At 38.8% G+C, this 26,142-nt stretch overlaps 3 protein-coding genes, 1 long non-coding RNA gene and 1 pseudogene across 4 annotated transcripts in view; 4 read left to right on the forward strand and 1 right to left on the reverse strand.

Annotated features, from left to right (window-relative positions):
- LOC146523247 (uncharacterized) overlaps positions 1-26,142 on the reverse strand; it is a 339,030-nt gene that overhangs the window by 14,179 nt on the left and 298,709 nt on the right. The window lies entirely within an intron of this gene.
- Positions 2,692-5,349, forward strand: LOC146523249 (uncharacterized). The gene is made up of 5 exons (XM_085145918.1): positions 2,692-3,005; positions 3,092-3,790; positions 3,872-3,997; positions 4,082-4,125; positions 4,237-5,349. Exons 1-5 carry the CDS (start codon positions 2,948-2,950, stop codon positions 4,348-4,350), a joined length of 1,041 nt encoding a protein of 346 aa, XP_085002044.1. The 5' UTR covers positions 2,692-2,947; the 3' UTR covers positions 4,351-5,349.
- LOC146523250 (uncharacterized) lies at positions 7,604-8,706 on the forward strand (annotated as a pseudogene).
- On the forward strand, positions 12,872-18,243 carry LOC146523251 (uncharacterized). Its single transcript, XM_085148192.1, has 5 exons — positions 12,872-14,185; positions 14,271-14,396; positions 14,516-14,526; positions 18,021-18,119; positions 18,202-18,243. Exons 1-5 carry the CDS (start codon positions 13,456-13,458, stop codon positions 18,241-18,243), a joined length of 1,008 nt encoding a protein of 335 aa, XP_085004318.1. The 5' UTR covers positions 12,872-13,455.
- On the forward strand, positions 20,228-22,212 carry LOC146523252 (immunoglobulin kappa light chain-like). The gene is made up of 5 exons (XM_085153855.1): positions 20,228-20,282; positions 20,360-21,067; positions 21,152-21,277; positions 21,364-21,407; positions 21,533-22,212. Exons 1-5 carry the CDS (start codon positions 20,228-20,230, stop codon positions 21,650-21,652), a joined length of 1,053 nt encoding a protein of 350 aa, XP_085009981.1. The 3' UTR covers positions 21,653-22,212.

Below are 26,142 nucleotides of genomic sequence, written 5' to 3' on the forward strand. Positions count from 1 at the left end.
TCAGTTAACGCTACAAATGTGGTTTGGAGTTTGTACGTGCTTTGTCTCTAGGGGCCACCACATATATTTATATATAAACATAAATAAATAAAACCATGTTTCTTTTGTACATTAGTAATTCCTTTTGTGCATATTTTTATATTATTGTTAATAATTAATTAATTAAAGCAACAAAACAACCTGAAGAGCTCTTTTTAGTGAGCTGAGCCAAAAGAGCCGGCTCTCAAAAAAAGAGCCCGAAATTCCGTCATTACTTGCAAGTATGAATTTTGACCCAGTTTTTCTTCCTTGCTGGTGATTGGTCAATGTAATGTCAATCCCAATTTTAACAATCCAATCAGAGAACAGATGGGTGTGGCTGTCGAAGGAGTGCTTTATTGAGCTTCAGGTCCTGGAACGGTAAATGTCCTTTCACGTGTCAGCATTTTTCACACAAAATTTGAAGGAATATATATATGTTCATGAATCACACCAACTGTCATGGCCCTCTAGTCCTCCTGCCTCTCTCTCTGTCTGTATGGATGTGTGGTGGGATCCTTCTGGGATCTCCATCCTCCTACTGGACGCACCTGAAGCAATCAAGCTCACCTGTTTGCGACGTCAATACATGTTTCATCGAAGACTTCCTGGATTTAACACACTCCAAAGCTTCGCCACTGTACATCCCATTACTGAAAGTTATCATCAGAGTTTTTGCTTTCTTTCTGGAGTCCTGCCTTTGGGTCCATCCCCTGAGAGAGCCAGCCTGCAACACCATGACCTTGAATTGGCTTATGGATGGACATATGCTGACATCTAGGGCTTTGTATCGTCACTGATTTCTAGAATCGATTCAATTCCCGATTCACAAGGTCCCGAATCGATTCGATCCATGATTCGATTTAATTCGATTCGATTCAATTCGATTTGAATCTGGGAAATTTTGACAATCAGAAATATTATAATTCAGATCAGTACATTTACATATTTTTGTATCTATAAAAAGGAAGCTGACACTTTCCAGACTTTATCAAAGGTGTGAGCATCACAGCAGATGCCTTTGTGTCAAAGTAGCTGAAGATAAAACACAGAAAAACATGAAGGTGATTTTCCTGGCCTGGGATTTTATACAAATATTCTGCAGTACATCAAAAACGAAAGAAAACCATTAATCAACACATGAACATTACCTCTGAAGTTACAGCGGTTTTATTAGAGACACAGCGTTTTGCATTTTGTATAATTTTAAAAAGTTGAAATTTGTTCAATATTGAACGGCAGAAATTAGGTTTTCTTTTCGGAAGTATGTAAAACGAAAAAAAAAACGTCGGCTGACAGCGCTGTAAACAACAGTAGACTTGTGCGTAACAAGCAAGCGAATAATGCAGAAAACAGACAGACAGAGAGAGACAGAGAGGGAGAGAGAGAGAGAGCTGTGCATGAAGTGTGATTTTATCCTGGTGGAAGCAAAACAGCAAAAGTCAGAGGGAATTCATGACGATGTTTATGTGAAGCGTAGTTTGGATCTTCTTTTGCTACTGGTTCAGTCAGCATTGTTTGGAGAGCGATAAAACTAACAGCTTTAGAATCAGCGCAAAAAGGGCGTAAACACACAGCGCAGAATCAGCGAGCTGTCGGCTTTCAGCCCCAACCGTCAGCTGAGAAAGGCGACATCTCACTGATTCTGATCCGTGGGCAGGTGTGTTTAAGTCTTTGTGCAGAATCCGTGTACCTGCTCTCATTTACTGTCTTAGCTGTTTGGTGGTTGTTGGAATTTTTTTGATCTTTCACCTGAGATTCTGGCATTTCGGGCAAAATAAATTTATATTAAAAAATCGATTCAGGATTTTAATGAATCGATTTTACGTTATCCAAGCCAGAATTGATTTTAATCGATAAATCGATTATAAAAACCCACCCCTACTGACATCAGCATGCTTTCATAACCACATCACAATTGTTGCTCATGACAGTTCAACTGTCCTGTCTTCCTTCTCTCACCCCAACCGGTCGCAGCAGATGGCCCCGCCCCTCCCTGAGCCTGGTTCTGCCGGAGGTTTCTTCCTATTAAAAGGGAGTTTTTCCTTCCCACTGTCGCCAAAGTGCTTGCTCATAGGGGGTCATATGATTGTTGGGTTTTTCTCTGTATCTATGAAGCGCCTTGAGGCGACTTTTGTTGTGATTTGGCGCTATATAAATAAAATTGAATTGAATTGAATTGTGCTAGCAAATGAAAATTCTGAAAAGAAGTAAAGAATAATGGATAAGTCAGGAAAACAATTGTCTCTTCTTCTGGTGCATTGTCATCAAGAATCCCTCACCAAGCATACTCACCTGGTAGAGCGTGTCCCACATACTGATGGCTGTGTCCTGACTGTAGACAAATTTGTATGCACCCATCACCTCATGAAGTTGTAGTCTGCACCCATATTAGTCCTGTAGTTCACACATATGTGAAACATATGTATTTCATGTAAAATAGTTCAAAATGAATAACGCTGCAAAAAGATGTGAATTTTAAGTGAAGATTGAAAATATTTTATTCAAAACCAGTATTTGAACCACAAATTAAGAGTAAAGATAACATTTATTTAAAGCCTTTTTTTTATTTATTTTTTTTTAAAAATGGTCACGTAAAAATATAAAATCTGTCCATAACTATACATCTTCCTGTGTTTTCATTTAAATGCTATTATCTTCCTCTTGCATGTCTTAGTGTGTGATTCTGTGTAAAGAAATCACACTACGGGAGTTGGATTTGTAAATAAAATATTTGATGTTCAAATGAAAAAGCGTTAATTTTGTTTCTCATCAATCCAGAATCAAAGCTTAACACTATAGGTCTCAGTGGACATGTGATCAAGCTCCCTAAATAGCACATGCTGAGTCATCACTGGTTGGCCAATAAAATGCATTCTTCTCTCTTAAAAGTGAAGACAGGATTGAGACTCTTTCCATTCACCACAACATGATGACATTGACACAGTTTACCTTTTATCTCACATGTTTGTTTCTGGGGCAAATGGGTAAGTTTCTCTTTAAACTACCGTCTGAACCTTTTTGCCATGCCTTCATTTGTCCTGTGTACTTACTTTTTCTTATTTTATTTCAGCTCACACAAATGATTTGAAATTGTCTGTTCATCAAGAAAGACGTTTTATATCAGTTAATACTGGGCAAAGTGTGACTCTGAATTGTTTTTATAACGGTAACGATGTGGCAAAGTTTTTCTGGTACAAGCTGAACTTGGGACTGAAACTGAAGCTCATTTCTACTTTGTATAAGTACGACACCAATGCTACATTTCATGATGAATTCAAGAATGATTCACGATTCACAGCGGCTACTGAGGAAAGAAAAATCTACTTAAAGATAACAAATGTGCAAATTTCAGACTCTGCCATTTACTACTGTGGAGCTTATGGCTACATGTTTGAGTTTGGAGAGGGTACTTTTGTTGATGTAAAAGGTTCAGGTTTGGACATCCCAACCTTAGTGCATCAGTCAGTATCTGAGACCATCCAACCAGGAGGCTCTGTGACTCTGAACTGTACAGTACACACTGGGACCTGTGATGAAGAACACAGTGTTTACTGGTTCAGAGACTCTGAAGCGTCTTTCCCAAGAATCATTTACAGCCACGGAGGCAGGAATGATCAGTGTGAGAGGAAACCCAACACACAGACACACACATGTGTCTACAACCTGCCAATGAAGAGCCTGAATATGGCTCATGCTGGGACGTACTACTGTGCTGTTGCCTCATGTGGACACATACTGTTTGGAAACAGGACCAAGCTGGACTTTAAGGGTGAGTAACTTGGTAATATTATTATAAAGTACATAATAGTATAGTCAAGGATCTTTAATGTTTCCTGGTGTCTGTCCACAGATGAGGGGAACTGTTGTGTCTCTGTGTATTTCTTGAGTGGAGCGTTGGCATTCACCACACTTCTGAGTGTTTTAATGGCTTTTTTATTGTGTGTAACCCACAAGAGAAACAGCGCCACGTGCACAGGTACTGCAACTGCTATTGTTACTATCAATATAAACTGAATCAACCCAGCATCATAGTTAGAGAACTTCATCTGTTCTTCTTTAGAGTCTCATCCAAGAACGTCACCTCTTTCCTCAGCAGACACACAGGTAATTTTTGTGTTGACATTCAAATGTTAACAACTGACTCAATTTATTTTCAGTCTTTTATTTTTTTAAGTAATTTTATGCAACTGTATATATTTTATATTTTATTATCAGCACAATGAAGGAGACATCCATTATGCAGCTTTAAGGCATCCGAGAGCTGACAGACCAAGAAGAAAGAGTAACAACAGCAAGGCTGAATGTGTCTACTCTAGTATGAGGCAGTAGAACTGGATGAGTTTCTTATCTGTTTTTGTGCTTTTGTTATTTTTAACAGGCTTCAGCATTTAAAGACTTAAAGACATTTTGTTTGTCTGTGAACTTCCTGATATGAGTTTTGCAACTTTATTTTAAGATGAGTTCGATTTTGTCCCAAACAAAACAGTTTTTAGCCTGTGTGCTGGAATCTGAAATTCACAATGTTTATATGTAGTAGATCCTGTACTCAGCTCTGCATTTGATTTGAATGCTTATAAACAGTGCTGTAAAAAAGTATTTTCCACTTTCCTGATTTTGTTTCTTTTAGCGTTAGTCTTTTAACATTAGTCAAAGATTTTTTTAAGTAAATACAATCAAATTACAATACAATACAAACATATTAACTATGATTAACGAGATCTTTTGGACAGCTGAGTGGAATTTCCCTAGCCAGACCTAACCAGACCTGGGTGAGAGATTGAAGTCCCCGTGGCCGCCCCCTGCCATCACAGCTGAGGTGGTAAAACGACTTGACACCCAGCTTTATGTGTTAAAAATGAAAATTAGTGCTAAAACAAAGCTTTTCTATCTGCTAGTATCTAGATAATCTTTTTTTAATCAAAAATAAATCAGAAATATATGTCTGCTCAATATCTTATCAAAGAAATGCAGATTGAGTAGTGGAAACGATTTCTTTAATTTCTAGATTTTAGGTGTGTAGACATGATCCACAGTTTAACTTTTTATTCATGTGTGGGACTGAGAAGGACTGTGTCGCCAACCCATCATTATACTTTTGAAAAAGAAGAATTGTGTTAAATGTTGTAATGGTTAAACACAGAATTATGTTTAAGTTGAGCAATATAATAATGCGAAAAGTTAAGAAGGATTTTAAAGACAGGCTTAATTCAGGCTCAAATTGTGATTGACAAACAGTTTTAAAGAGAAAAAGTATGTGGATTAAAAGGATTATGCTAAAGTGAATGTGCTAATGGAATCTAAACTGAATAAATCGTTATGTGAAGCTTATTCATAGGTAATATTACTAGCTACATCTATGTACAATACGCAGAGACAGGAGAGAGACAATACGAAGTGTGTTGTGTAGTAGGTATTGAATACTTGAGGGAAAAACTTCTTGCAGTGTCTGGCCATTATGGTAAAAATGGTAAATGGCCTGCATTTGTATAGCACTTTTCTAGTCCTTAAGGACCCCAAAGCGCTTTACACTACATTCAGTCATTCACCCATTCACACTCACATACTGGCGATGGCAAGCTACATTGTAGCCACAGCTGCCCTGGGGCACACTGACAGAGGCGAGGCTGCCAGACACAGGCGCCACCGGGCCCTCTGACCACCACCAGTAGGCAAACATGGGGTTAGTATCTTGCCCAAGGATATTTGACATGCAGCCAGGAGCCAGCCTGGGATCGAACCACCGACCTTCTGATTAGTGGCTGACCTGCTCTGCCACCTGAGCTACAGCCAGGTGGCAGAGTATTATAGTTTTGATCCTTCAAAAGCGTCTGGCAGATGGAAGGAGGGAGAACAGTGCATGTGAGGGGTGGAAAGTGTCCTTCACTATGTTGACATAACAGTAGTCATGTTCGCATAGAAGCTTCTCTTTTGTATCCCCTGCCATGTTCCACTTTTGCACTTGTTTTATTCAGGTCATTTGTTTCTAAAGAACCCATAATAGCTGATGTAACACCTGTTTATGTAGATTTAGCAGATCACGCCAGCTAAATCCAAAAAGAAACCTCAGCAGCAGCACAAGTAAGCACAGCCATCCCCAAAGAAAACAATTCTGCTGTTGTCACTCCTGGCACTTTCCACTATAACCTACAAGTTAGCGCACACTAGTTTGAAGCTTCTTTGTAACACATATATCAGAACTGGTGTAGATATAAGTGCTATACTTTAGAATAACGATTGGGTGAAACTATGCCAGCCTTTCAATAAGTGTTTAAAGCTACCAAATCAACCAGTAGCAAAATTTATAAGAACATGCTAAATTATACTTCTTTACAAGTCTGCGTAAAGAAATGACAACAATTGAAACAATTAAAATCTGCATCGCATGCAAGCAGAAAATTTGCTTTTCTGCATGTTTAAGTAGATTAAACAGAAGGTATGATAAAGATCTCTAATTGGCAGAGGCTGTTAGCTCTAAAAACCTCATCTTTCACACCACCTGTGATGTTTGTTCTCTCCTGCACTGTGCATGATTACCTGCACGTTCGCATACTCTTCACAGGGTGAAGCCAGTGCACAGTCCAGCAATGAAACCTGATCACAAGAGGCTTGGTGTCAGCCTTATGACACAGCTTTAATCCTCTCATATCCTCTTATAGTAATTAAGGATGAATTTTATTTTAGATTTCACTACCAAACTGCTGTTCATCATTAATTAGGACCTTTTGATGTAGCGCTTAAAACTGAAGCGAGCAGTGTTTGAAGTTCAATGACTTAAAAGCAATAGTGAGTGTTTCCTTGATGTCAGATGGTGATGCCTGCTCAGAATTCGAGTGGGGAGGCTGTGTTGAAGACACCTGCACAACAAAGGTGCTTTACTGAAGAAGTTAAACTCTCGCTCCACTGTATGCCTGTACGTTTTCCCTGAGGCCACTTTCAGCTACGTTCACACATGAGTGGAGTGCACTGAAAACCACACAGCAACTTTGAATTTGTTCCTTTAAGACCAACAGCTGTAAAAATATCATAAGATGTGTTCTAACACTTAGCTGAATTTAATACATGTAAAGTAAGTAAAATTTTATTTATATAGCACCTTTCAAGATAAAATCACAAAGTGCTTCACAGAAGCTAGAACATAAAACAACATCAACCAAAGTCAAGTTTAAAAAGATGGGTTTTTAACTGTTTTTTAAAAGAACTGACCGAGTCTACAGATCTCAAATTCAGTGGAAGAGAGTTCCAGAGTCTGGGAGCCACAGAAACAAAAGCTCTGTCACCTTTCGTTTTTAATCTAGTGTCTCTATTTTGGTGCTTTTATTAGTGTTTAGTTTCAGCGTTTGAGCAACCTGAGAACATGATAACATGATGAGCACAAACCTTCCCCTGACTAGAAAAAGGAAACACAAAAACCTTTTAATCAATTATATTATCGGTGCATGTTGTCTTTGGTTCTATTCAAAGAAGCAAAAAGTGCTCGCATACCTGTGACCACATTTCCTATATGAGGCAGATCACATGATTCAGTCGGATCTCAAAAGAGTGGAGGAAGGTTATTTTCTTTCAGACTAGCAGTTTGAACACGATGGTATATGTCACGCGTGCTTCATATCTGACATGTCTGATCTTAGGGAATATAGGTGAGTTATGTGTTAGTAATTTGGATTACGCTGTATTTACATCATTTCCTATCACGTAATATTACCAATCAGGACAGCTAATGTCGTTGAAAACTTGACTTTGCATTGAAGTCATTTTCTTTTTTTCTGATTTTAATGTAGTCCAGAAGACTAATCTGCAACTACTGGCATCTGTTCATCAAGACAAAGATTTTATCTTAGCTATTGTTGGAGAAAATGTGAGTTTGCAATGTTTCTATGAAGGTGATGATTCAGCATGGATCTTGTGGTATAAGCACAGGGACAGAAACCGAGGCTAATCTCTACCTTCTATGTCTATGATACAAAAATCACTTTTTAGGATGAATTCCAGAACAATCCACAGTTTACACTGGATAGAGAAAACGGAAGAAATAACTTGAACATTTTAGATTTGAAAATCAATGACTCAGCTACTACTATTCATGCAGCTATAGATTTGTGTTAACTTTTGCAGAGGGTACCATTGTCAAAGTAAGGGAAGCAGGTTTGAAAAACACAGCTTTAGTCCATCAGCCACCATCTGAGACCATCCAGCCAGGAGGCTCTGTGACTTTGAACTGCACAGTACAAACTGGGACCTGTGATGAAGAACACAGTGTTTACTGGTTCAAAGAAACAGAAGCATCTCGTCCAGGACTGATTTACACTTATGGAGGCAAAAATGATCATTTTAGGACGAAAACTAACCCACAAGCAGACGCCTGTGTCTACAACCTGCCAATGAAGGATGTGAACATGTCTCATGCTGGGACCTACTACTGTGCTGTTGATTCATGTGGACACATAGTGTTTGTAAACGGGACCAAGCTGGACTTTGAAAGTGAGTACATTCAAGAAGAACTCTAAATTCATACAGCTGAATGCGATTTTATTTCCCCTCCTTTATCTGCAGATAACATAGACTCCATTGTCTTGAAAGGAGCTGCTGCATTCATGACCGTTCTGACTATATCACTGGTTTCCACTTTGTGTGTGATCATCAAGATAAACAGCTGCTGCTGCCCAGAGTGTCATCCAAGCTTTTCAAATTTCTCCATAAAACACAAAGAGGTAACTCTTGGGTTAAAAAACAACTTTGTTTCATAAGTCACAACAGAGTACGAATATGTAAATGTTAGAAACTATAACACTTGAACATAGAAAAAAGGTGCTTGTGTGAATGGGTAAATGTGGCATATTGTATAAAAAGCGCTCTGAGTTGCATTTACCATCGAATGTGTAATTCAATCTTTGTACTTTGTTGTTACCAGGAGAGCAAGAGCAAGACTGGTGACTTCTGGAGTGAATGTGTGTACTTTAGCTTCAAGCAGTAAAACTGAAAATGTTTCATCTTTGTTTCTTTACAACAGAGCAGAACCTCATATTTTCACTTTTTAAAGTTTATCATGACTTTTCTAAAGTTTTATTTTTTAAGATTTCAGATAAATGTGATGACTTTAGATTGCTGCTTTTCAATAAAACTCTTAAACAATTCATACAAGTGTGTTTGCAGTTTATATTTACCTCAGGATACTGACAGAAAAAATAAACACTAACTTCTGAAATAAACTGGGTGCAACTGTATTACTCAAGAAAGTGTTTGCAGCTCTACCAGCTCCACTGCAGAACTAGAAATGTTTCAGAAAAAAATCTCTGGTCCATAAAATAGTGTCGGGGGCCAAACTACACAAAACAGGTGAGGAGGGCAGAAAGAAGGACACTGGTAAGTCTTAGAGAATATTTCAATATAAAGACCACATGCAGACAAGACCATCAGCTTCTTAAAAACTCCTGACTTGATTTGATAGAACAAAACTGTGTCAGAGACTAAAGTCACTGATATGAAAAGGTTGCCTCTTCACATCATTAGACATATGAGTACCATTCACTAATAGCAATCACATTTGCCATGGGTAGTTTCCAGACTCATCAAAACAAGTTTGTTTTTCCACTGTGGTTAGAGCATGCGGCAGACCTCGGTGTACCTCTGTTGCTAAAAGTCAGGATCCCGACTTCCCTTCAGAAACTTTGACAGAAAAGCTGAGCAAGAAAGCCGGCTTTCTTGTCCTACTTTGTTGGTTTCAGTGGGTTTATGAAAATACAGATTCATGGGAGCTTCGCTTTTGTGCCACCGTACCTGGCTCCAGCTGCTTCGCTGCATTTCTCTGCTAAAATGACTAATGCTCTATTGCTAACAAGTCCTTTCTTTTAAATGACTTGTTCTGTCGTGAGAAGTTGGATTTTATTTTTATCTCTAAGATGTGGCAGCGTGAGAATGAAGTTGCACATCTCTTAGGACTGTGTCCTGGAGACGGTTCATTTTGAGGCAGAACTGCTGTTATTTTTAAAAAGACATTTTTATGCCACACTGTTCTCAGAAGCTCTTATATCAGTGTTGGGATGATAATGACTAAAATTGGAAGCAATGAGCTTTTGTAAAGTGTTTTAATATATTGTCCATCTGGGTCTGCTACCTCTTTTCTCTCAGATTTTCAAGAACCTTTATGTTCCACTATTAAACTAGGCAGGATCATTACTGTTGGAGCATGGGAAAATTTGCAGATTGGAAAAAAATGATTATCTGTTGCATGGACTGCTAAGCTAACAATATATACAGTAACTTTTAAGAACGAGCCTCCACAGTGTGTTTTACCTTGAATGCACAGAAAGCTGCCAGAAAAAGACCACTTGATGTTTGCCAAATGTGAAGTGGTCATCTTGCTGTTACTATGCATGTCCACACAGATTCATACAAATTTTAGACTTTCAAAGAGTTCAGTTCCGGATCGCAATACCTTACAACGGAAAGTGAGAACACTGAGAAGCTCATTGGAGCCTCTCTACCAATCCATCACAGACACTTATTGCAAAGCAAGACTTTTTGCACAATACTCAGTCTTTTGCACATTTCTACTGCACTGTTGTGTCTGTATCATGTGGTTTTACACTGTCTTTGTTTTGCTTTTTTGTAATTTTTGCAGATTGCACTTTATGTGGTCCTGTGTTGATTGTCTGTTATATGTCATATGTAGCATCATGGTGTTGGAGAAACATAGTCTTGTTTCACTGAGACCTGCTAACCACCTTAACATTCTTTTGTTTTCTTCTTTTAATGTGGCAGATGTGGAGGGAAGAACATCTGGAGGTGTGAGTAAACTTGTGACATTTTCTATATGGGCGCATGATTAGCTAACTATCTTGTGTAAAGATTTAATGGCAGTAAAATGTATTTTGTTTCAACACAGCAACACAGTGTTATTGTCAGGCATAAATCTGAAATGTTTTATCTTTGGCAATATAGGTAAATTATGTAATGACTAGTGCTGTCAATAATAATAAAAAAAAACTAATGAATCTCACAATTTTCTATCATTAATCACAATTAATTGCAATTACTTGATCAATAGCCTGGCTGCAATTACAGTTTTTCAACTTTATACTTAAGCTTGTAACTGACATTCATGCAATACAGTGGCTTACAAAAGTATTCGGAACTTCTGAACTTTTCCACATTTTGTCACATTACAGCCACAAACATGCAGTCTTGTTATTTTTTTAATACTCAAATTTCCCATCGAGAGGGCCAATGTGCATTTATCATCTTCCATATTGAGTTGATTGGTTCACCTGCCTGTCACTACCACTACTATCATGGCTCAAGAGTTGGGAGCTCGCCTTGTAATCGGAAGGTTGCCGGTTCGAGTCCCAGCTTGGACAGTCTCGGTCATTGTCTCCTTCACCCGTTGCCTACTGGTGGTGGTCAGAGGGCCCGGTGGCGTTAGTGACCGGCAGCCTCTACAATGTAGCTTGCCATCACCAGTGTGGGAATGGGTGGATGACTGAATGTGTATAAGCGCTTTGGGGTCCTTAGGGACTAGTAAAGCGCTATACAAATACAGACCATTTCCCATATGGAAAAGATATATATAAATCTTATCTTATCTGTCTTGTGTGAAACTTGTATGAAAAGCATACAAGAGTAAAAACAGATATAAGATCCCTTGAAAAATTATATAATGAAACTTGTATGTTTTGGATACTTACTAAAAAAATATATGAAAGTAATGAGAAAGTGGCCACTTTCATGAGTAAATCATAAATTTAATGAGAAGGTGTGTCCAGTGGTTATACTGCATTTAACCCATACATTCTAATTTTATGTAACACATAAATTTAAACACATTTAGATCAAAAGTTTGTACCACTTGTTGTATGAGCACTTGTTGATTAAGATTATTAATATATAACCTTTAATCATGTTATTGCTTATTGTGACCAGAGATGGGCAAGAGATGGGCAGGGTACAGTAACATATTACTGTAATCTGATTACTTTTTTTCAAGTAACGAGGATATTAAGGGATTACTATTGGAAAAAAGGTAACTGGATTACCGTTACTTTCCCGTAAGCACGCTGCATTACTAATGTGTTACTAATACCGTGATTTTTTTGCGAGTGTGTCTCATGACAGTGACGTAAGCGAGTGCGACGTTTGTGACAACAGCTGTGTGCAGATCAACAATGGATAATATATCGAGTGCGGGAGAGAGTATGAGCGTGCAGTGTTTAAAGCGTGGAAGTACTGACCTTACTTTGAGTTTGATTCCGTAAAAAGTGACAAAAACATTAGCGTCCGCTGTTCACTACAAGGGAAGAAAACTTCTTTTTACAGCAAAAAACCCCGTAACTTCCGAGCAAGCACAGAGTACGTTACCACGTAATGGGAAATTCACAGACAAACTTGCGGATTCTTCCACTGACCGCTGCGGCACACCTGCACCAGGGCAAACCTCCGCCTACTATACCGGTGAATAGAGCAACAGGACCGCTGAGTCTTTGATTTAATTTATTTTCTGCTGTGTTTCACTTGCATTTATTTGAAAGACTGAGTGTAAACACAAAAACCTATTTTATATTATGTGCTGGAATGTGCAGAAAATTCACATAACAACTAATAAAACAAGTTTTAAAGAGAGACTTTTTCCATTTGATTACATTTTGTATGATGGATTATGTAGAAAAAGTAGAATTGGGCTGAAAGATCTATCGCTTTATCACCTATTCAGGTTGTAAATCGTGTTTTTAAAAAGTAACTAAGTAATTATTTCCTTTTAAAAATGAGTAATTAGTAAAGTAATTAGTAAAGTAATGGGATTACTTTTGGGGGAGTAATCAGTAATTAGTTACTGATTACTTTTTTCAAGTAACTTGACCAACACTGATTGTGACAAAACAAGACAGAGGGTTAGCCAGAGTTAGCCCATCAGAAGATGCACCTGGCCTTGCACCTGTTGAAAGTCTAAACTTTAATGACACGTTGATTGTTTAATTTAAAGGTTCTTATATAAAAACAGCCAATACTGAACATCATATCTAAAAAAGAAAATGAAGCTTAGTAAAAGTAAGCTGCAAAAAAACATGGAATAAAATGGTTAACAAGAAACACAGGTCCTCGAAAATGCAAAAACCTGCCGTCCCTTACTGAGCTATACTCTTTTACGATCATTTATGTTGTTTCCTAACAGTCCAGACACTGAGCTTAACATATAGGTGTCAGTTGACACGTGATCAAGCTCCCTAAATAGGACATGCTGTGTCATTTGTGGTTGGCCAATCAAACACAGTCTTCTTTGAAAAGCAAAGTGAGGCTGAAGAATCTTTTCATTCAGCACCAGAGTCTGAACACGATGGCTTCTGCGCAGTTTGTCTTCTATTTGACATGTTTGTTCTTGGGGGAAACAGGTGAGTTTTTTAAAACTGCAGTAAGAAACTTTTACCGTTCTTCCTTGTGTCTCAAATGTTCATTTACGTTCATTTTATTTCAGCTCACACAAATGACCTCAAATTCTCCTTGTCTGTCCATCAACAAAGACATTTTGTATCAGCTAATACTTTGGACGATGTGACTCTGCGCTGTTTCTATGAAGGTAACGATGTGGCAAGGCTTTACTGGTATAAGTTAAATTTGGGAAAGGAATCAAAGATCATTTGTACTGTCAACACAGTGGACAATCAAGCCATGTTTCATGATGAATTCAAGAGTGATCTACGGTTCACTGTGAATTTTGAAAAAGGAAAAATTGACTTAAAGATAAGAGATCTGCAAATTTCAGACTCTGCTACTTACTATTGTGCAAGCAGCTATGGGTACATGTTTACATTTGCAGAGGGTACTGTCATTGATGTAAAAGGTTCAGATATGGACATCCCAACTTTAGTGCAGCAGTCAGCATCTGAGACCATCCAACCAGGAGGCTCTGTGACTCTGAACTGTACAGTACACACTGGGACCTGTGATGAAGAACACAGTGTTTACTGGTTCAGAGACTCTGAAGAGTCTTTCCCAAGAATCATTTACAGCCATGGAGGCAGGAATGATCAGTGTGAGAGGAAACCCAACACACAGACACACACCTGTGTCTACAACCTGCCAATGAAGAGCCTGAATATGTCTCATGCTGGGACCTACTACTGTGCTGTTGCCTCATGTGGACACATACTGTTTGGAAACGGGACCAAGCTGGAGTGTGAGTAACTGTTTTGTTTATATATTCCAATCTTACATATCAGCAAGCTACAGGATCTATAATGTTTCGTGGTGTCTGTCCACAGATGAGAGGAACTGTTGTGTCTTTGTGTATTTCTTGAGTGGAGCGTTGGCATTCACCACACTTCTGAGTGTTTTAATGGCTTTATTATTGTATGTGACCCACAAGAGAAACAACTTCAAATGTGCAGGTTCTGCAACTTTTATTGTTATTGACATTAACTACTCAGTACTGACACAGCTTTACAGTAAGAACATTTTATTTCTTTCTCTTCAGAGTCTTGTTCAAAAATTTCTCCTGTTTCTTCAGCAGTCGCACAGGTAATTTTTTGGGGGGTTAACATTAAAATATTAACATAACTGGAACATTTTGGACTCAGTTTGTTTTCATTTTTATTTATTTTGAGCAATTTTAAATAATTTTGCATTTGATATTTTATAATCAGGAAGCTCAAAATGAAGAAAACCTCCATTATGCTGCTTTGAAGCACCACAAGGCTGACAGACCAAGAAGACTGAGAAACAACAGCAAGGCTGAATGTGTCTACTCAAGTATAAAACAGTAGAAGTGGACGTGTTTCTTATCTATACTTTCGATGTCTTGAAAACATTTGTTGTTTGTTTGTCTGTTCATAATATGAGCAGGCAAGCTCTGTATTAAACTTAGTTAAATTTTTACCAAATACAAAACAGTTTTTGCTTTTAACATAGGGAAGAACTTTAAATCTGGGCAGGTATCAAAGATTTGCAGTGCATTTTTGAGATTGAATACACAGAAGTGACGCCATATTTACTTTTAAATCCATTTTTTAAAATGAAAACTTATTTTTACTGTAGCAGTTGTGAAGTAGTGATGAGTGATTAAAACTGTCTATTCTCTCAGATGTAAAACAAGGAAAGGACATGTCTTTTTAATGAGACGTTCAATAGCTGATCACATAGTAATGTATAATTTGCATTTTATTGTATTAAACCTGATGAGCTGTTTTGTTCTGCTCTGTTTTTGCTTGTCTGTTGTCTTTTTTCCCTTTAAAACGCTGTTCATAAAGCTGCTAACCACAAATTTTAAGCAAAGATGCTTCCTAAGTTTGAGAGTGTGAATTTAGAAAAAGAAAACTGTTTTTTTTTTACACTATGCTTTAGAAGTGTAATTTTGTATATGTTTGTATATATTTCTTACCATCCAGCCAAGCAGAATGCTTCAATCCTTTACAATTGACACTGCTTTCACTTGATTTAAGCGTTATTTATTTATTTTTTAGTTTTTTCAGGCTTACTGACCTCTAATACAGCTCAGCTTTATATTTATATGGAGGATTTTTTCACATACACAGTGACAAAACAGTAGATACTTTGGGAGCAATTTGTTTTTTGAGTATGCTCTTGAAAGAAAATAGATTAATTATTCTGTTATATAATCGTGCTTAAGGGGTCAAAAAACAGGTTTTTCTTAGAAGATCCCCCATAGACATTTTCAAAACACCACAATAATTAATAATCATAACATTTTGTTTTTCCACCTCCGGCTCTGAAAGTCTTCTTTTTTTAATTTCTGTGAAATTATGAAAACTTTATATTATATAATTACAGCATATTTTAAGCAATGAGCTGGTGGAAATGGTTGTTTTTCTGGAAGGTTCTCCTTTCTCTACAGAGCAATGCTGGAGCTCTGTCAGAGTGACCATTGGGTTCTTGGTCACCTCCTTGACAAAGACCCCAGATAGAATAGAATAGAATAGAATAGAATAGAATAGAATAGAATAGAATAATCCTTCAATTGTCCCAAAAGGGGAAATTTGGATGTAACAGCAGCCAGAAAGACACATATACAAACTAACAGTACCACAGGACACGGAACAGAAACATACACGTGGTTTTTTTTTACATATTTACATCAAGGACAATGGTTACCGAAGACAGAGTACTGTCCCGTTATTAAATTAAATAAAATCAAATACAGATAAGAGGCAAATCCATGTTGAAGTGTGAATCAGTTGATAAAATAGTGCAGTTACAGCGCTGATGTAAACCTCTGTTTGTTGGGAGCAGTTTTGATTGTACAGTCTGACAGCTGCAGGGAGGAAGGACCTGCAGAAACGCTCCTTCATGCATCTAGGATGCAGCAGTCTGTCATTGAAGGAGCTCTGCAGTTCAGCAACATTTACATGCATGGGGTGGGAGACTCTGTCCATCAGAGATGTTATTTTGGCCAGAGTCCTTCTGTCTCCCACCACCTGCACTGGGTCCAGGGTGCATCCCAGAACAGAGCTGGCCTTCCTGATGAGTTTATCCAACCTCTTCCTCTCAGCTGCCAATAAACTGCTGCTCCAACATACAACACTGTAAAAAATGACAGATGCCACCACAGAGTCATAGAAGATCTTTAAAAGTGCTCCCTGGACTCCAAATAACCTCAGGCGCCTCAGCAGGTAGAGTCTGGTCTGACCCTTCCTGTAAATAGCATAATTTTTGAGGCTCCAGTCCGGTTTCTTATTGTTCCAGGTTATTATTGTTAGATGCAGTCCTGTCTCAGAGGATTGTCTTCTTGCACATTCTTCTTGTTTCATTGATTCATATAGATTTAGGCCTTTAACAGCTATCAAATAATTCCCCACATCTGAACCTAATTTGTTGTTAAAAGTGCAGTCCTGGGGCCTCATTAATTTGACTACTAATTATAGCCTCATAATATATCTGAGGTTTCTAACCTGTTCATTTGAAATATTCATCCTGGCAGTTACTTTTATAAAAGCCATTGTGTCACTGGGATCTTCATTGCTGCATTTTTTTTCTGTAAACTTCTCCAGATCCTTAAACAGAAACATAAATACCAACCACAATCTTATAAAGCAGCAGGTAAAATATTATTGTAAATGACAGAGATTATTTCAAGAACAATGCCAAAGATCCTGTTGACTGATTAGAAAATATTCATACACTATCTGCTAGCTTATATGCCTTTTCAGCCTGTGAGCTAAGCTAACAATTCAACACCACTTCTATTGCACAACACAGTCTTTCACACCGCAGCCAGGTGAGTTGAACACATTATGTTTTCTTGCTAGTTAAGTTTTGCACATTGTCACTGCTGTAGTTTAATGTTTGTCGGTCCTCAGGTCCACACACTGGCCTTGGGCCATGAGCTGTTGTCTGTCTTGCCTGTTAGGAAGAAACACGTTTGCAGATAACTTCTGAAGCAACCTGTAGTACACTAATTTGGTGTTGTTCAAAGGTTGACAGCTATGCAGGCAAGTTTAAATTACTGTACTGTAGTGAGGTTTACAGACATGCACTATACTCAGCTTGTACAGAGCAGGCTGTGGTGTTGATGGTCGCTGTGCAGTTATATCAAGCATAGCAGACAGCAATACATATTTAATATATTGAAGCTGATAAGATTCACTCTCCAAATTCTGCCTGTTATACTGTCCTTATAGTGTCCAGGGGCTGGAAATCAGCCACAAAGCTTACATAACTGTTATATCTTTATATTTTGTTGAATTTAGATGGTTTAATCAATGAACATCAGGAAAAATGCAGCAGCACAGGTCAGTTGATCACAGTCTTTAAATGACTAAAAACTACTAGAGATTCCAAAACAACTTATTATGTGAGCAGTTTGAAGTCACTCTTAGGGCTCCTGCACCTGCTGAAACCCACTTTAAAATCATGGAGGCACAGCTGCCAGGGTGGCAGGAGCCAGGATCTGCTCTATCATTATTTTCCCTCTTACTCTCTCTGTATGTTTGTTTGTTTATTTCAGATATTTTATCAGTATTAGTTTTGCATGTTTGCCTGGTCTCACATTGTTGCAGACATACGACTTAGACTTAGACTTAGATCCTCCCACACCGATCGGCAACAAGAGAACGCCATCTCGGTCCATCGCGGCAATTACTGCTCATCCCATGACAGTTCGATCGAGCATAAATCTTCAAGCAACGTACTCCTCCACGTTATTTTGGGTCTTCCTTGCTGTCTCTTTTCATTCCTCAGGTTCCACAGAACCGTGACCAGGGCGGTTCTTGGGTCCAGTAGCCGAAGGATGTGACCGGCGGATGTGACTACCCAATATGTGATCTTGAGCAGCCGGCAACGGTGTTGGAAGACGTCTAGATGGCGGTTGATGTTTCTAGTCGATTTCCAAGTCTTCTCTGCGCACAGTGCCATCGGTATAAAAATGGTCTTCAGGAGCCACAACTTGGTTGGTAAAGGCAGTCCGGTGGTCGTCCATATTGGTCGTAATCGTTGAAAGGCTACCCATGCTTTTCCAATTCAGCACTTGACTCAGCGTCCCTGTCACTGCTCAGAGTGCAACCCAGGTAGACATGGCCCATTCACTAATGGTGATCAAATTTACCATGGATAGTTTCCAGACTCAGATTTTTATGCCACACTCTTATAGCTCTTATAGCACATTTGATATGATAATGACTTAAATCAGACATGATCAGCCTTTGTATGGTGTTTTAATATATCATCCACCTATGTTTGCCACCTTTTTTCTGTCAGACATTTGAGACTTTTTAGCTTCCACTAATAAACTGTGCGCGATCATCATTGCCAGAGACTTCAACGTTCATGTTGATGATTTATCTGATAATACTGCCAAAGATTTCCTGTGCATCTTGCAGTCTTTTTGTCACAGTCAGCGGATGCAGACTGAGGGGAAGTTGCATAGATAAAACAAAAATGGCAAAGGCGAACCAAGGAGAAACTGAACAACCTAAACAAGGTAAACTAAGACAATGAATGCATGACAGCTAAACACATAAACACTAGGGGTGGGAATTTAACATGATAATTGCGATTAATTAATTAAAAAAAAAATAACGCATTTTATTGCACCTTGCATTCCAAGCAAAAGGGAACTTTTGTCAGTGCACAATTTCCTGGTATAACAGTTAAACTGACGAACACATTAGAACTACATCAGAGAATCATAAGAAAGCGCGTTGCTAGGACTGATCGCAGGCAAATTTAATTTCAAAAGACTACTCGACAGAAGCCTTGATAAAAGCATGGGTTTGTGCACACTGTGCAAAAAGGAGTTTCCATAGCACTGAAGCACTTCAACCTACGGTACCATCTAAATGCAAAACATGCTGCAGTGAACACAGAAACTGTGGGAACTGTTAGCGCTAGCAGTCCAAGTACCAACCATAGATGCTGCCAGCTGTTTATCTTGCCTTGTTTGGCAAGATAAACAGCTGGCACAAACTCAAATATCTAAAATTGAATTTCTTTTATGGACGATCTTGGCTCAAGAGTTGGCAGTTCGTCTTGTAATTGGAAGGTTGCCGGTTCGAGCCCCGGCTCGGAGAGTCTCGGTCGTTGTGTCTTTGGACAAGACACTTCACCCGATGCCTACTGGTGGTGTTCAGGGGGCCCGGTGGCGCTAGTGTCCAGCAGCCTCTCCTCTGTCAGTGCGCCCCAGGGCGGCTGTAGCTACAATGTAGCTTGCCATCACCAGTGAATGTGTGTGTGAATGGGTGGATGACTGAATGTGTAAAGCTCTTTGGGGTCCTTAGGGATGAGTAAAGCGCTATATAAATACAGGCCATTTACCATTTTTTTCATTTAGACATACTATATTACATACAAGGTCTTAAATAATCAGGCCCCATCTTATCTTAATGTCCTTATAGTACCATAATACCCTAAAGCAGGGGGTACTGAACACCATATTTCAAACAGGAAATGACATTTTCCTAAAGTATGCTGCAAAAAACATCGAATAGAGTGGTATAATGGAAACAAAGGTCAACTAGAACATGGGTTTTAGATTGCCAGGGAAGACTAGATTGGTCTTCCTTTACCGAACTAGTCTTTTACCCTCATTTATGTTGTTTCCTAACAGTCCAGACACTGAGCTTAACATATAGACGTCAGTTGACACGTGATCAAACTCCCTAAATAGAACATTCTGTGTCATATGTGGTTGGCCAATCAAACACAGTCATCTTTGAACAGCAAAGTGAGGTTGAAGAATCTTTTCATTCAGCACCAGAGTCTGAACACGATGGCATCTGCGCAGTTTATCTTCTATTTGACATGTTTGTTCTTGGGGGAAATGGGTGAGTTTTTTAAAACTGGAGCCTGAAACTTTTTCCGCTCTTCCTTGTGTCATTTACGTTCTTTCATTTTATTTCAGCTCACACAAATGACCTCAAATTCTCGTTATCTCTTCATCAAGAAAGACATTTTGTATCAGCTAATACTGGGGATGATGTGACTCTGCGCTGTTTGTATGAAGGTAACGATGTGGCAAGGTTTTACTGGTATAAGTTAACTTTGGGAAAGGAATCAAAGCTCATTTCCTCATTTGTTCTCAACAAAGTGGACACCCAACCCACGCTTCATGATGAATTCAACACTGATCCACGGTTCACAGTGAATTCTGAAAAAGGAAAAATTGACATAAAGATAAGAGATCTGCAAGTTTCAGACTCTGCTACTTACTATTGTGCAAGCAGCTATGGGTACATGTTTGCATTTGCAGAGGGTACTGTCATTGATGTAAAAGGTTCAGGGTCAAACATCCCAACTTTAGTGCAGCAGTCAGCATCTGAGACCATCCAGCCAGGAGGCTCTGTGACTCTGAACTGTACAGTACACACTGGGACCTGTGATGAAGAACACAGTGTTTACTGGTTCAGAGACTCTGAAGAGTCTTTCCCAAGAATCATTTACACCCATGGAGGCAGGAATGATCAGTGTGAGAGGAAACCCAACACACAGACACACACCTGTGTCTACAACCTGCCAATGAAAAGCCTGAATATGTCACATGCTGGGACCTACTACTGTGCTGTCGCCTCATGTGGACACATACTGTTTGGAAACGGGACCAAGCTGGAGTGTGAGTAACTTTTATTTTATGTAACACAATCTTACATAGCAGCAAGCTACAGGATCTATAATGTTTCGTGGTGTCTGTCCACAGATGAGAGGAACTGTTGTGTCTTTGTGTATCTCTTGAGTGGAGCGTTGGCATTCACCACACTTCTGAGTGTTTTATTGGCTTTATTATTGTATGTGATCCACAAGAGAAGCAACGTCAAATGTGCAGGTACTGCAACTTTTATTGTTATTGACATTAACTACTCAGTACTGACACAGCTTTACAGTAAGAACATTTTATTTGTTTCTCTTCAGAGTCTTGTTCAAGAATTTCTCCTGTTTCTTCAGCAGTCGCACAGGTAATTTTTTGGGGGGTTAACATTAAAATGTTAACATAACTGGAACATTTTGGACTCAGTTTGTTTTCATTTTTATTTATTTTGAGCAATTTTAAATAATTTTGCATTTGATATTTTATAATCAGGAAGCTCAAAATGAAGAAAACCTCCATTATGCCGCTTTGAAGCACCACAAGGCTGAGAGGCCAAGAAGACTGAGAAACAACAGCAAGGCTGAATATGTCTACTCAAGCATAAAGCAGTAGAAGTGGACGTGTTTCTTATCTATACTTTCGATGTCTTGAAAACATTTGATTTCTGTTTGTCTGTACATAATATGAGCAGTCCAGCTCTGTATTAACCTTAGTTAAATTTTTTACCAAACACAAAACAGTTTTTGCTTTTAACATAGGGAAGAGTTTTAAATCTGGGCAGAATTCAGAAATTTGCAGTGCATTTTGAGGTTGAATACACAGAAGTGACGCCATATTTACCTTTAGATCCATTTTTTTAATGAAAACTTTACGACACACTTTATTATATTTATATAATAAAGTTTAGGGGATTTTCCCCATGGTAACATTGGACATCGGACACTGATTATACTGGATTTGTATGTGTTCGCAAATGTCATTGAGAGCAATTGCTTCATCTGTGGAGTGGATGGACCTTTTTGGACTAGTTTGAAATTAGACGTGTGAGTATTACAAATGACTGTAGATTTTCTCTACATGACTATCTGCTGGTTTCTTTAATGAGACGTTCAATAGCTGATCAAATAGTAATGTATAATTTGCATATAGGCAATATTAAACCCAATGAGCTGTTTTGTTCTGCTCTGTTCTTGCTTGTCTTTTGTCTTTGTTTACTTTTTCAAAGTGAAATTATAAAAAACAAATAAAAAATGTAAAAATACAGTTAAGGAAAAAAAAATCCTTTCAAACTCTTTCATAAAGCTGCTAACCACAAATTTTAAGCAAAGATGCTTCCTAAGTTTGAGTGTGAATTTAGAAAAAGAAAACTGTTTTTTTTTTTACATTATGCTGTAGAAGTGTAATTTTGTATATGTTTGTATATATTTCTTGCCAAGCAGAATGCTTCAATCCTTTACAATTGACACTGCTTTCACTTGATTTAAGCGTTATTTATTTATTTAGTTTTTTAGTTTTTCCAGGCTTACTGACCTCTAATACAGCTCAGCTTTATATTTAGATGGAGGATTTTATCACATACACAGTGACAAAACAGTATTACAGTATTGACTTTGGGAGCAATTTCTTTTTTGAGTATGCTCTTGAAAGATAATAGATTAATTATTCTTTTATATAATCGTGCTTAAGGGGTCAAAAAACAGTTTTTTCTTAGAAGATCCCCCATAGACATTTTCAGGCAGAAATGGTTATTTTTCTGGAAGGTTTTCCTTTCTCCACAGAGCAATGCTGGAGCTCTGTCAGAGTGACCATTGGGTTCTTGGTCACCTCCTTGACTAAGACCCCAGATAGAATAGAATAGAATAATCCTTTAATTGTCCCACAAGGGGAAATTTGTATGGAACAGCAGCCAGAAAGACACATATACAAACAATTAGTACACAAGACACAGAACAGAAACATAAACACGTTTTTTTTTTTTTTTTTTACATATTTACATCAAGGACAATGGTTACCGAAGACAGAGTACTGTCCCGTTATTAAATTAAATTAAATTAAATACAGATAAGAAGCAAATCAAGGTTGTAGTGTGAATCAGTTGATAAATAGTGCAGTTACAGCGCTGATGTAAACCTCTGTTTGTTGGGAGCAGTTTTGATTGTACAGTCTGACAGCTGCAGGGAGGAAGGACCTGCAGAAACGCTCCTTCATGCATCGAGGATGCAGCAGTCTGTCACTGAAGGAGCTCTGCAGTTCAGCAACATTTACATGCATGGGGTGGGAGACTCTGTCCATCAGAGATGTTATTTTGGCCAGAGTCCTTCTGTCTCCCACCACCTGCACTGGGTCCAGGGTGCATCCCAGAACAGAGCTGACCTTCCTAATGAGTTTATCCTACCTCTTCCTCTCAGCTGCCGATAAACCGCTGCTCCAACATACATCACTGTAAAAAATGACAGATGTCACCACAGAGTCATAGAAGGTCTTTAAAAGTGCTCCCTGGACTCCAAATGACCTCAGGCACCTCAGCAGGTAGAGTCTGCTCTGACCCTTCCTGTAAAGAGCATTATTGTTGAGGCTCCAGTCAAGTTTATTATTCAGATTATTATTATCCGATGCAGTCCTGTCTCAGAGGATTGTCTTCTTGCACATTCTTCTTGTTTCATTGATTCATATAGATTTAAGCCTTTAACAGCTATCAAATAATTCCTCACATCTGAACCTAATTTGTTGTTAAAAGTGTAGTCCTGGGGCCTCATTAATTGGACTACTAACAACAGCCTCATAATATATCTGAAGTTTCTAACCTGTTCGTTTGAAATATTCTTCCTGGCAGTTACTTTTATACAAGCCATTGTGTCACTGGGATCTTCATTGGTGGATTTTTTTCTGTAAACTTCTCCAGATCTGTGCGGAATCTAACTTTAAACAGAAACATAAATACCAACCACAGTCTTATAAAGCAGCAGGTAAAATATTATTGTAAATGACAGAGATTATTTCAGGAACAATGCCAAAGATCCTGTTGACTGATTAGAAAATATTCATACACTATCTGCTAGCTTATATGCATTTTCAGCCGTGTGAGCTAAGCTAACAAGTCAACGCCACTTCTATTGCACAACACAGTCTTTCACACCGCAGCCAGCTGAGTTGAACACATTATGTTTTCTTGCTAGTTAAGTTTTGCACATTGTCACTGCTGTAGTTTAATGTTTGTCGGTCCTCAGGTCCACACACTGGCCTTGGGCCATGAGCTGTTGTCTGTCTTGCCTGTTAGGAAGAAACACGTTTGCAGATAACTTCTGAAGCAACCTGTAGTACACTAATTTGGTCACTAATTAATCAAAGGTTGACAGCTATGCAGGCAAGTTTAAATTACTGTACTGTAGTGAGGTTTACAGACATGCACTATACTCAGCTTGTACAGAACAGGCTGTGGTGTTGATGGTCGCTGTGCGGTTACATCAAGCATAGCAGACATCAATACGTATTTAATATAATGAAGCTGATAAGATTCACTCACCAAATTCTGCCTGTTATACTGTCCTTATAGTGTCCAGGGGCTGGAAATCAGCCACAAAGCTTACATAACTGTTATATCTTTATATTTTGTTGAATTTAGATGGTTTAATCAATGAACAGCAGGAAAACTGCAGCAGCACAGGTCAGTTGATCACAGTCTTTAAATGACTAAAAACTACTAGAGATTCCAAAACAACTTATTATGTGAGCAGTTTGAAGTCACTCTTAGGGCTCCTGCACCTGCTGAAACCCACTTTAAAATCATGGAGGCACAGCTGCCAGGGTGGCAGGGGCCAGGAGCTGCTCTGCATCTTGTTGCTGTGTCATCTTAAATTGGTCATGTGATGTTGACGTGCCGGCGTGTCCGTCAACCCAGAGGATTATTAATAATTACTTTCTTAAACTGTCTACTGCAGGTTTTGACTGAGCGTCTTGGAGGTGAGATATATGTCTCATGTTCAGTGGTTTTACCTGCTTTCTGCCACCTGCGTCACACCATGGAGGTCTTCGATGAAGACTCAAACTATATGGTCAAATTTAAGACCGCCTTCACAGAGGACCTACCCTAACGTGTAGCTACACTCAACTGTCAGTGGCTCAAGATAGCTACTGTGCTTGTCCCACGCTTTAAGGATTTAAAGTGTCTTGAAAAGGGAGAGCGAGAAGAGGTTTAGACCTTTCCCATCCCCTGCTGCAGGAACAGTGTAAACAGTGGCGGTTTTTGATATGGGCGACATGGTCGGTTGCCCAGGATGGCGACGTGGCATCATGGCATCGGTGAAAAAAAAGTTACTCACGCCTATGCTGCCCCGATAGCATGCAAGCGCATTTTGGGGATTGCATAGGCACTGATTGGTTTTCTATTATCCATTTGCGAGGAGTAAGGGCACCCTCTGTTTGTGAGGTGCTCCTGCTGCTTGCTGCACAGGTAGGAGAGGGGCGGGGCAGCGGGGGATTCTCTGGCTGGCTGGAGTGGCATCTAATAACTAAAATAAAACAAAATAAAAACAAACCAACAAATTAGGGCTGTCAACGTTAACGCCATCAACACTATTAACACGATTAAAAATGTTAACTCAATTAATCCATATGGAGCGTAGAATGACTCAAAATCCCCGACATGCCTCTGACAACGCATTTCGGGCAGTTCGTCCAAAGTTTGTCCATTTTGCACTCCAGATGGGTTGATTGCCTTAAAAAATTTTAATCGCATTAATCGTGATGACGGCGTTAAAGCGTTAACGTTGACAGCCCTACAACAAACACAAAAACTGAAGACATTATGACAGGTCATCAGTTTGGAAAAAAAAGGGTGAAGGGAGTATCTGCCATCAAACAAGAAGACAGCCGCATGTAGCTACGACGGTGTTTGCTAGTTCACCTTACATGCATTAATTTAATAACGTGGTTAACCTACTCAATGTAAATTACACACGATCAACATTAAGCTACTCACGCAGAGAAGAACGACTGCTGCTGCATCATCATGCGTCATCATTTCTGCTACACTGGCAGGGCTAGGGGCCAGGACTCTCCTCTTAGGGTTCTTGGGGGATGTTGCTAACTCCGGGTCCGATAAC

This window comes from Neolamprologus multifasciatus, chromosome 3 (genome assembly GCF_963576455.1).
Source record: "Neolamprologus multifasciatus chromosome 3, fNeoMul1.2, whole genome shotgun sequence".
Classification (NCBI taxonomy): Eukaryota; Metazoa; Chordata; class Actinopteri; order Cichliformes; family Cichlidae; genus Neolamprologus; species Neolamprologus multifasciatus.